Source organism: Ostrea edulis, chromosome 6, assembly GCF_947568905.1.
Source record: "Ostrea edulis chromosome 6, xbOstEdul1.1, whole genome shotgun sequence".
NCBI lineage: Eukaryota > Metazoa > Mollusca > Bivalvia > Ostreida > Ostreidae > Ostrea > Ostrea edulis.
Window position 1 is genome coordinate 9,897,842 of NC_079169.1, and position 12,602 is coordinate 9,910,443.

Sequence of the window (12,602 nt, forward strand, 5' to 3'; positions counted from 1 at the left end):
ACTTTTCAAAAACTTTAACCTTGGATATATTTTTAAAGCAAGAGAATAGGGCTTTGATGTTCCAAATATAGATGTCTCATTATAAGTAATTTCTTTTGTTACCATAACTATTGACCTTGCACTTTCAACTACTTTCAAAAACATTGACATTGGCTATATCTTTTGAACCAAGGTGATGTGGATTTTGATATTTTATATTTAGATGACTCATGACAAGGCCTTTGAAATGGTATCAAAACTTTTGACCTGGTAACGTAGGACTTTAACCTATTTTTCAAAACCTTTCCCTTTTCAACTAAAGGTATAGGTTAAGTAGAGCCATGCTTCCCAGCGAGCTCTGTTTTCTTCTGACAACTCTTGTTTAATGACTGATAGAAGGGTAATAGTCTTTTAAAGAAATAATTAGTCTTTCTAGATACATGTTTTTCTGAGGAATCTAGACATAGTGGGATCAAGTACAGAGGGTTTCACTATGTGGCGATAGAAAAAAGTACATGTAGCAAGTATAGGACACTAATATTGAAGGGGAAATTGTGGATATATTAAATCTTTTATATGACTCCTCCATAAATTAGCATGTAGCGTTGTAATACAATATATGGAATCGTTTGATTAAATGGTTCGCTTGATTGATTATATATTGTTTAACGTCCCTCTCGAGAATGTTTCACTCATATGGAGACGTTACCATTGCCGGTGTTAAATGGTTTGCGATGAAATGTAGTGATACAAAAATATACAGAGCAGTTTATCATATTCATCATTTTAACAGTTATGTACATATATGGTGTGTATATTCGCGAGTAAGAAAGACTAAGGGACCCGAAGACTGCACTGGCCAGTTACATGAAAATTGAAGATAACAAAGAGTGACCAATCTCATAATATGTGCATAAAATATTTAAATAAGTCAACGTGTGGCCACACTGAAATTTACAATGGAAAAATGATATCAAGGCAAAAAGAAAAACCTGATTTATTGAATTCTTGCGACACTTCATGACAGTATTACTCATAGACGATTTGAAAGAAGAAATTGTACGGAGTATCAGATTAGGATTAAGGTTTTAGAATTAGGGATTCATTGAGTTGATCATGTGACCAACTGCACACCACGCATTACGTGTTATCAAACGTACATATATGCAACTGCATTTAACTATATTGAAGGTGCTTTGTAAATGTACTTAATAAGTATATCAAAATGTTGTTTAAAGTAACGAGAAGAATTTAAAGTCTAAGACAGTAAAGAGAAATGAACGCTGTTGAAATCAGGAATATATATACATGTAGAAGCGATACTTACGATATGTTGCTCCAGCTGTAAAATCACAAAAATATATTAGAAATGTGATATTTTCCTGTTTCCATTGTTTCTTAATTCAGTTAGTAGGGATTCACATAACACTCAAGTGTAGGCTACGGAATCGTCAATATACAACTAACCTATAGTGATGTATTATTGTATGATTGTTATATAGAAAATACTTTAATTAGCTCAGTAGCTTTATTACATTGAAAAGAAAAAATATATGGATATACATATAGTTTGTATCAGCAATATATTCACAGCAATCAAGATCACTTGTAGAGCAATAGTAATCTAAAGGCAATAAGAGCTGTAACTGATGGCAATTTGTAGGCAGATTTATGAAATTCATTCTGCTATGCTATTTAGAAAGAGGCTATCTGATGGATACAATATTTTACTCTTCAACCAATTCGCGGACATTTGCCAGGTACAACCCTGTGGTGACCATTTAAAATTTGAAATTGCTACATTACCTTTCAGCGAGTGTTACGAAAATAGCCGATCATTAAGGAAGATGCTGCAAACAAATTGCTATTGAAGATGGAAGTAGCGGTAATGGTTGGTTTTTAGATCCTATGCCTGCACAACATCTTTACAGTTACAGTTACAGAACGAATCTATATTGTAAATTGTACACTGAAGTAGCTTCAACTTTGCTCCCCTTTTCCGTCTTTTCTGTTCGAATCATTTATACGATGTTATTTCTCGCAAAAGAAACCATTATATTATGTTACTTGGAGTGCAATTTTATCATTTCTTTTGAACCAAAGGGGATATGGTTTTGATATTTCACATGAAGATATTTCATGAAAAGACCTTTCTTTTTGTACCAAGACGTTTGACCTAGGGACCTTTACTGTGGACTTTGACCTACTTTTTTAAAACTTTCACTTGGGGGATATACGTTGAACAAAGGAGGATAGGGTTTTGATATTTTACAAGAAGATATCTCATGAAGAGACCTTTCCTTTTGTACCAAGACTTTTGACTTAGGGATTATTGCTGTGGACTTTGACCTAGTTTTTGAAAACTTTAACCTGTGGGATATATTTTGAACAAAGGGTGATAGGGTTTTGATATTTCACATATAGATACCTAATGAAGAAACCTTTGTTTCTTGGACTTTGACTTACTTTTCAAAAACTTTAACTTTGGTCATCTTTTTAAAGCAAGAGAATAGGGCTTTGATGTTTCAAATATAGATGTCTCATTAGAAGACATTTCTTTTGTTACCATAACTATAGACCTTGGACATTCACCTACTTTCAAAAACATTGACCTTGCCAATATCTTTTGAACCAAGGTGACATGGATTTGATATTTTATATTTAGATGCGACATTACAAGGCCTTTGAAATGGTATCAAAACTTTTGACCTGGTAACGCAGGACTCTGACATATATTTCAAAACCTTTCCCTTTTGAACTAAAGGTATAGGTTAAGTAGAGCCATGCTTCCCGGCGAGCTATGTTTTCTTCTGACAACTCTTGTTTAATGACTGATAGAAGGGTAATATTCTTTTAAAGAAATAATTAGTCTTTCTAGATACATGTTTTTCTGAGGAATCTAGATTTAGTGAGATCAAGTACAGAGGGTTTCACTATGTGGCGATAGAAAACAGTACATGTAGCAAGTATAGAACATTAAGATTGAAGAGGAAATTGTGAATATATATTAAATCTTTTTATATGATCCCTCCATAAATTACCATGTGGTGTTGTAGTACAATATATAGAATGTTTCGATCAAATGGTTCGCTTGATTGATTATATATTGTTTAACGTCCCTCTCGAGAATGTTTCACTCATATGGAGACGTTACCATTGCTAGCGTTAAATGGTTTGCGATGAAAAGTAATGATGCAAAAATATACAGAGTATTTTATCATATTCATAATTTTTACAGTTATGTACATATATGGTGTGTATATTCGCGAGTAAGAAAGACTAAGGGACTCGAAGACTGTACTGGCCAGTTACATGAAAGTTGAAGATAACGAAGAGTGATTAATTTCATAATATGTGCATCAAACATTTAAATAGGTCAATGTGTGACCAATCTGAAATCTACAATAGAAAAGTGATGTCAAGGGCAAAGAAAAACCTGATTTATTGAATTCATGCGATACTTCATGACAGTATTACTCATAGACGATTTAAAAGAAGAAATCCTACCGACTATCAGATTAGGATTAAGGTTTTAGGATTAAGGATTCATTGAGTTGATCATGTGACCAACTGCACACCACGCATTACATGTTATCAAACGTACATATACGCAACTGCATTTAACTATAGTGAAGGTGCTTTGTAAATGTACCTAATAAGTATATCAAAATGTTGTTTAAAGTAACTATAAACAGTTAAAGTCTAAAACAGTAAAGAGAAATGAACGCTGTTGAACTCAGGAATATATATACATGTAGGAAGCGATACTTACCATATGATCCTGCAACTGTAAAATCACAAAAATATATTAGTAATGTGATATTTTCCTGTTTCCATTTTTCTTAATTCAGTTAGTAGGGATTCACATAACACTCAAGTGTAGACTACGAAATCGTCAATATACAACTAACCTATAGTGATGTATTATTGTATGATTGTTATATAGAAAATACTTTAATTAGCTCAGTAGGTATATTACATTGAAAAGAAAAAAATATATGGATATACATATAGTTTGTATCAGCAATATATTCACAGCAATCAAGATCACTTGTAGAGCAATAGTAATCTAAAGGCAATAAGAGCTGTAACTGATGGCAATTTGTAGGCAGATTTATGAAATTCATTCTGCTATGCTATTTAGAAAGAGGCTATCTGATGGATACAATATTTTACTCTTCAACCAATTCGCGGACATTTGCCAGGTACAACCCTGTGGTGACCATTTAAAATTTGAAATTGCTCATTACCTTTCAGCGAGTGTTACGAATATAGCCGATCGTTAACGAAGATGCTGCAAACAAATTGCTATTGAAGATGGAAGTATCGGTAATAGTTCGTTTTTAGATCTTATGCCTGCACACCATCTTTACAGTTATAGTTACAGGACGAATCCATATTGTAAATTGTATATTGAAGTAGCTTTAACTTTGCTTCCTTTTTCCGTTTTTCTCTGTCGAATCATTTATACGATGTTTTGTCTCGCAAAAGAAACCATTATATTATGTTACTTGGAGTGCAATTTTATCATTTCTTTTGAACCAAGGGGGATAGAGTTATAATTTCACATGTAGATATCTCATGAAGAGACCTTTCTTTTTGTACCACGACGTTTGACCTAGGGACCTTTACTGTGGACTTTGACCTACTTTTTGGAAACTTTAACTTGGGGGATATACTTTGAACCAAGGAGGATAGGGTTTTGATAATTCACATGTAGATACCTAATGAAGAAACCTTTGTTTCTTGGACTTTGACTTACTTTTCAAAAACTTTAACCTAGGTTATATTTTTAAAGCAAGAGAATAGGGCTTTGATGTTTCAAATATTGATGTCTCATTAGAAGACATTTCTTTTGTTACCATAACTATTGACCTTGGACATTCACCTACTTTTCAAAAACATTGGCCTTGGCTATATCTTTTGAACCAATGTGATAGGGATTTGTTATTTCATATTTAGATGCCTCATGACAAGGCCTTTGATATGGTATCAAAACTTTTGACCTAGTAACTTAGGACTTTGACCTATTTTTCAAAACCGTTTCCCTTTTGGACTAAAGTGATAGGTTAAGAAGAGTCATGCTTCCCGGCGAGATATGTTTTCACACGTGCTTTATGATGTTAAACGTAGATATACGCAACTGCATGTAACAATAGTGTTGACGCTTTGAAAATATATTAGGTAAGTGTGGCAAAGATTGTTTAAAGTAGAAAATAAAAAGTTTACATTTTGAAACAATAAAGAGAAACGGGCGTTATTCCAATCAGAAATAGAATAGGAAGAGATACATACCAGGTGTTAGAAACGGACCTGTAAAATAAGCCAAAGTATTCAATATTAGTAATATATAAAATGCAATGTGTGTATCTTGTATGCTCTTCTTAAATTTACGTCAAATGACGTGCCAGTGTGGCGGGAATTCCATCGTCATTGAAAGGAAGTGTTTTACTGTGATCACACGCTGCTAGGAGATTGGTTTTGCGGCTTGTGTATTCAATCCTGGGCAGGGGTGGAAGTGGGTATACATATAGTAGTGAATTTCTCTGCTTTATATTAAAATATCACTTAGCCCAGGACTGTTTATCTAAGAGTTCGTTGCAATATTTGTGCAGTTGTTTCGTATATTGATATAACTAATCATGGCCGTTTTGCTGTTCACATGACAGTTTTTAAAAATATTTTTCACAAATTCGGATGTAAAACTTTTGTCTCCTATTGTGGACCCAACCTACATCCAAGGTTCTTGATTTGAACCTACATGAATCTGCACAATAAGGAGATGTGTACCTATCAATATCATTATCTATAACATTGTTCTTGAGAAGGATATTCTAAAAGTTATATATATAACTTATATATAGATAGATAGATAGATAGATATCGTAAAACTCTGACCACTATTATGCACCGACCTTATTCCGGGGGACGTGGTTAAACAAACTTACATCTACCTTATGCCAGAAGGCTTTAAGTTTTTAACTTTTTTAACCCCATAGTTTTTGAAAAGATTTTGAAATGCCTCCATTCTATCTCCAATTTGATGGAAACATGATCCTTCATTTCCATTATCCAAGAATGATTTGTACTAAGTTTGATTAACATTGGACGTGTGGTTCTTGAGGTGAAGCTTTAAAAATGTCACATATATGAGTTGATGATGTGACTACCTGCACAACACCGTTTACATGATGTTAAACGTACATACACGCAACTGCATGTAACAATGGTGTAGGTACTCTCCAAATACACTTAGCAAATATGACAAAGGCTGTTTAAAATTATAATAAAAGTGTAAAGCTTTCAACCAAACAGATAAATGAAGTTAAAATTAAGAATAGAGTTGTAAGAAATACATACGGACTGGTTTTCCTGTAAAATAACAAAATTATTCAATATTAGTCATATCCATGCTTCATTGGTTTTTACTTCAATGAATAGAAATTGGCATAGTTCACAACAGCATAACGTTCTTGGCACACTGATTATGACTACGGATAACCCGTTTACCTGATCGTCAGTATGAAAATGCGAAGATAACGACGAGTGACGAATCTTATAACTCCTTAAAAGGAAAAGGAAAGATGTCTCGGGACAAATGTCCAGAGAGCTATTATCATAACCTCGGTGTCGTCACACTTTTAGGACCTTGGACATTCACCTACTTTCAAAAACATTGACCTTGCCAATATCTTTTGAACCAAGGTGACATGGATTTGATATTTTATATTTAGATGCGACATTACAAGGCCTTTGAAATGGTATCAAAACTTTTGACCTGGTAACGCAGGACTCTGACATATATTTCAAAACCTTTCCCTTTTGAACTAAAGGTATAGGTTAAGTAGAGCCATGCTTCCCGGCGAGCTATGTTTTCTTCTGACAACTCTTGTTTAATGACTGATAGAAGGGTAATATTCTTTTAAAGAAATAATTAGTCTTTCTAGATACATGTTTTTCTGAGGAATCTAGATTTAGTGAGATCAAGTACAGAGGGTTTCACTATGTGGCGATAGAAAACAGTACATGTAGCAAGTATAGAACATTAAGATTGAAGAGGAAATTGTGAATATATATTAAATCTTTTTATATGATCCCTCCATAAATTACCATGTGGTGTTGTAGTACAATATATAGAATGTTTCGATCAAATGGTTCGCTTGATTGATTATATATTGTTTAACGTCCCTCTCGAGAATGTTTCACTCATATGGAGACGTTACCATTGCTAGCGTTAAATGGTTTGCGATGAAAAGTAATGATGCAAAAATATACAGAGTATTTTATCATATTCATAATTTTTACAGTTATGTACATATATGGTGTGTATATTCGCGAGTAAGAAAGACTAAGGGACTCGAAGACTGTACTGGCCAGTTACATGAAAGTTGAAGATAACGAAGAGTGATTAATTTCATAATATGTGCATCAAACATTTAAATAGGTCAATGTGTGACCAATCTGAAATCTACAATAGAAAAGTGATGTCAAGGGCAAAGAAAAACCTGATTTATTGAATTCATGCGATACTTCATGACAGTATTACTCATAGACGATTTAAAAGAAGAAATCCTACCGACTATCAGATTAGGATTAAGGTTTTAGGATTAAGGATTCATTGAGTTGATCATGTGACCAACTGCACACCACGCATTACATGTTATCAAACGTACATATACGCAACTGCATTTAACTATAGTGAAGGTGCTTTGTAAATGTACCTAATAAGTATATCAAAATGTTGTTTAAAGTAACTATAAACAGTTAAAGTCTAAAACAGTAAAGAGAAATGAACGCTGTTGAACTCAGGAATATATATACATGTAGGAAGCGATACTTACCATATGATCCTGTAACTGTAAAATCACAAAAATATATTAGTAATGTGATATTTTCCTGTTTCCATTTTTCTTAATTCAGTTAGTAGGGATTCACATAACACTCAAGTGTAGACTACGAAATCGTCAATATACAACTAACCTATAGTGATGTATTATTGTATGATTGTTATATAGAAAATACTTTAATTAGCTCAGTAGGTATATTACATTGAAAAGAAAAAAATATATGGATATACATATAGTTTGTATCAGCAATATATTCACAGCAATCAAGATCACTTGTAGAGCAATAGTAATCTAAAGGCAATAAGAGCTGTAACTGATGGCAATTTGTAGGCAGATTTATGAAATTCATTCTGCTATGCTATTTAGAAAGAGGCTATCTGATGGATACAATATTTTACTCTTCAACCAATTCGCGGACATTTGCCAGGTACAACCCTGTGGTGACCATTTAAAATTTGAAATTGCTCATTACCTTTCAGCGAGTGTTACGAATATAGCCGATCGTTAACGAAGATGCTGCAAACAAATTGCTATTGAAGATGGAAGTATCGGTAATAGTTCGTTTTTAGATCTTATGCCTGCACACCATCTTTACAGTTATAGTTACAGGACGAATCCATATTGTAAATTGTATATTGAAGTAGCTTTAACTTTGCTTCCTTTTTCCGTTTTTCTCTGTCGAATCATTTATACGATGTTTTGTCTCGCAAAAGAAACCATTATATTATGTTACTTGGAGTGCAATTTTATCATTTCTTTTGAACCAAGGGGGATAGAGTTATAATTTCACATGTAGATATCTCATGAAGAGACCTTTCTTTTTGTACCACGACGTTTGACCTAGGGACCTTTACTGTGGACTTTGACCTACTTTTTGGAAACTTTAACTTGGGGGATATACTTTGAACCAAGGAGGATAGGGTTTTGATAATTCACATGTAGATACCTAATGAAGAAACCTTTGTTTCTTGGACTTTGACTTACTTTTCAAAAACTTTAACCTAGGTTATATTTTTAAAGCAAGAGAATAGGGCTTTGATGTTTCAAATATTGATGTCTCATTAGAAGACATTTCTTTTGTTACCATAACTATTGACCTTGGACATTCACCTACTTTTCAAAAACATTGGCCTTGGCTATATCTTTTGAACCAATGTGATAGGGATTTGTTATTTCATATTTAGATGCCTCATGACAAGGCCTTTGATATGGTATCAAAACTTTTGACCTAGTAACTTAGGACTTTGACCTATTTTTCAAAACCGTTTCCCTTTTGGACTAAAGTGATAGGTTAAGAAGAGTCATGCTTCCCGGCGAGATATGTTTTCACACGTGCTTTATGATGTTAAACGTAGATATACGCAACTGCATGTAACAATAGTGTTGACGCTTTGAAAATATATTAGGTAAGTGTGGCAAAGATTGTTTAAAGTAGAAAATAAAAAGTTTACATTTTGAAACAATAAAGAGAAACGGGCGTTATTCCAATCAGAAATAGAATAGGAAGAGATACATACCAGGTGTTAGAAACGGACCTGTAAAATAAGCCAAAGTATTCAATATTAGTAATATATAAAATGCAATGTGTGTATCTTGTATGCTCTTCTTAAATTTACGTCAAATGACGTGCCAGTGTGGCGGGAATTCCATCGTCATTGAAAGGAAGTGTTTTACTGTGATCACACGCTGCTAGGAGATTGGTTTTGCGGCTTGTGTATTCAATCCTGGGCAGGGGTGGAAGTGGGTATACATATAGTAGTGAATTTCTCTGCTTTATATTAAAATATCACTTAGCCCAGGACTGTTTATCTAAGAGTTCGTTGCAATATTTGTGCAGTTGTTTCGTATATTGATATAACTAATCATGGCCGTTTTGCTGTTCACATGACAGTCTTTAAAAATATTTTTCACAAATTCGGATGTAAAACTTTTGTCTCCTATTGTGGACCCAACCTACATCCAAGGTTCTTGATTTGAACCTACATGAATCTGCACAATAAGGAGATGTGTACCTATCAATATCATTATCTATAACATTGTTCTTGAGAAGGATATTCTAAAAGTTATATATATAACTTATATATAGATAGATAGATAGATAGATAGATAGATATCGTAAAACTCTGACCACTATTATGCACCGACCTTATTCCGGGGGACGTGGTTAAACAAACTTACATCTACCTTATGCCAGAAGGCTTTAAGTTTTTAACTTTTTTAACCCCATAGTTTTTGAAAAGATTTTGAAATGCCTCCATTCTATCTCCAATTTGATGGAAACATGATCCTTCATTTCCATTATCCAAGAATGATTTGTACTAAGTTTGATTAACATTGGACGTGTGGTTCTTGAGGTGAAGCTTTAAAAATGTCACATATATGAGTTGATGATGTGACTACCTGCACAACACCGTTTACATGATGTTAAACGTACATACACGCAACTGCATGTAACAATGGTGTAGGTACTCTCCAAATACACTTAGCAAATATGACAAAGGCTGTTTAAAATTATAATAAAAGTGTAAAGCTTTCAACCAAACAGATAAATGAAGTTAAAATTAAGAATAGAGTTGTAAGAAATACATACGGACTGGGTTTCCTGTAAAATAACAAAATTATTCAATATTAGTCATATCCATGCTTCATTGGTTTTTACTTCAATGAATAGAAATTGGCATAGTTCACAACAGCATAACGTTCTTGGCACACTGATTATGACTACGGATAACCCGTTTACCTGATCGTCAGTATGAAAATGCGAAGATAACGACGAGTGACGAATCTTATAACTCCTTAAAAGGAAAAGGAAAGATGTCTCGGGACAAATGTCCAGAGAGCTATTATCATAACCTCGGTGTCGTCACACTTTTAGGAAAAATCTTAAACCTGGGTTATATCTTTTGAAGGTGAAGATAACGAACAGTGATCAATCTCATAACTCCTATAAGCAATACACAATAGAGAGTCGGGCAAACACGGACCCCTGGACACACCAGAGGTGGGATCAGGTGCCTAGGAGGAGTAAGGATCCCCTGTCGACCGGTTAAACCCGCCGTGATCCCTATATCTTGATCAGTACTGTTACTTTAAACAACATTTATTATACTTATTAAGTACATTTACAAAGCACATTCACTATAGTTAAATGCAGTGGTGTGCAGTTGGTCACATGATCAACTCAATGAATCCCAAACTCTTACGTTAATCCTAATTTGATACTCAGTATAGTGTCTTCTTTCAAATCGTCTGTGAGTAGTACTCTCATGAAGTATCGCATGAAAAGTGAAGATAATGGTATCTCACTTGATTTCTGACTACTTCCCATGCAAACTGTCATAGTGAACATGTCATCATCAGATGGAGAGAGTTTATTTCTAAAGCAATCAAAATACAGGGATACCGAGGATAACGTAAATACAGACGGGATTTTAAGCGATATATTGGACATGGAAAAAGAAAATAGTGGACCAAGCCACAATTTGATGTAAATCTGGATTTGTTCTGATATCAGTAGAAGCTAGCCAAAGTGTTGTGTATGTAGAGCGATTTTTAAAACCACTTAACCAAGCAGAATTCGATGAATTAGTGAAGAAGGGTCTCTCAAAGAAAACCGAGCAAGTCAAATTGGGTCATTAATCTATTTAAACAGACAGGAAAAACAAAGCAACAGGAAATGCTGTTTATCAGAATTTCATTTTAGCATCATGGAAAAATCCACTTCTCCGTACTATATGATTTTATATGACTGCTATCGTCCAGTAAATTATTTGCTGGAATATGTTATTCATATGATATCATACTGTGTGGATCAAGTTTTATGTGATGCTGCAATGAAATGTTGATACAAGGAGGAATGTGTAGTCAAAATCAGTATGAAGAGACGGCCTACCAATTGGCGTCAGATATCGTATAACCTAATAATCACTTGTATATGCAAATGAGATCATTATGCAATGACCATATGATTTGCGAAATTCTGAATTGATGCTGAGACTAAAAATTTCAGTAACATAATATCATTTATCAGAAGTGACTACAATTAGAAATTGATCATATACAGAATATGTTATTGCGTATAGAACCAGTTGAAAGACATAATATGGAGATGATCATGGAATACTGTTACATAAATATGGGAAGTTGACGAGTAATCCCGTATGTCATAATGTCGAGTTGTGCAGTTAACGTCTATGTTTAGTAAAATGTTTAACGGAGTAATTTTTGGATGGCTGATAACTAGATCTGTTTTCTTTTTCCATTTTTTTCGACGAAGCAACTGTCAATGATTTCAGAAAGTAAAACCTTTAATTAGTGAGGGGTGGTCAGGTAGAGTGTTGAATAGTCATATATTTTGATGTTGTTGATTTGAAAAAGAAGGTTTGCGGTTTCAAAATTACCAAACGTTCTTTAGAAATGTTTAGAATCCACATTTGATTTATACCATTTCTGGCATACTGTGGATCAGTACGTTGAAGTTTCTCCTTTACAGCTGTTAATATTTTCGCGAGGAACAAATATAGGATGTAGCATATTAATATAGATTATTAAGGCCCTAATGTACTTGAGAAAGGTTTTTAACGAATTTTTGTACGTACCCCAATTGAAAACTTTGATCCCCCTAAGGGGCGTGATTTTAACAATTTGCACTCTTTAAGGAAGCTTTCGCATAAGTGTTGTCTATTCTGGCACAGTGGGTCTTGAAAAGTTTTTTAATTACCCCATCCTAACCTAACATATGCTAAGTATATCCCCTTTCAATGGAGCACTGTTGAA

At 33.8% G+C, this 12,602-nt stretch overlaps 2 protein-coding genes across 2 annotated transcripts in view; both read right to left on the reverse strand.

Moving 5' to 3' along the window:
- The window catches only part of LOC130047122 (CD109 antigen-like), a 42,837-nt gene extending 36,491 nt beyond the window's left edge, over positions 1-6,346 (reverse strand). The window contains exons 1-4 of the mRNA XM_056141511.1: positions 6,340-6,346; positions 5,275-5,292; positions 3,752-3,766; positions 1,307-1,321 (exon numbers count right to left, since the gene is read on the reverse strand). The gene's annotated coding sequence lies outside the window, so the exon portion shown is untranslated. The remainder of the gene's footprint in view (positions 1-1,306; positions 1,322-3,751; positions 3,767-5,274; positions 5,293-6,339) is intronic.
- LOC125645708 (CD109 antigen-like) overlaps positions 6,311-12,602 on the reverse strand; it is a 35,917-nt gene continuing 29,625 nt past the window's right edge. The window contains exons 20-23 of the mRNA XM_048871483.2: positions 10,417-10,428; positions 9,344-9,361; positions 7,821-7,835; positions 6,311-6,351 (exon numbers count right to left, since the gene is read on the reverse strand). Coding sequence (XP_048727440.2) covers positions 6,311-6,351; positions 7,821-7,835; positions 9,344-9,361; positions 10,417-10,428 — 86 coding nt within the window. The remainder of the gene's footprint in view (positions 6,352-7,820; positions 7,836-9,343; positions 9,362-10,416; positions 10,429-12,602) is intronic.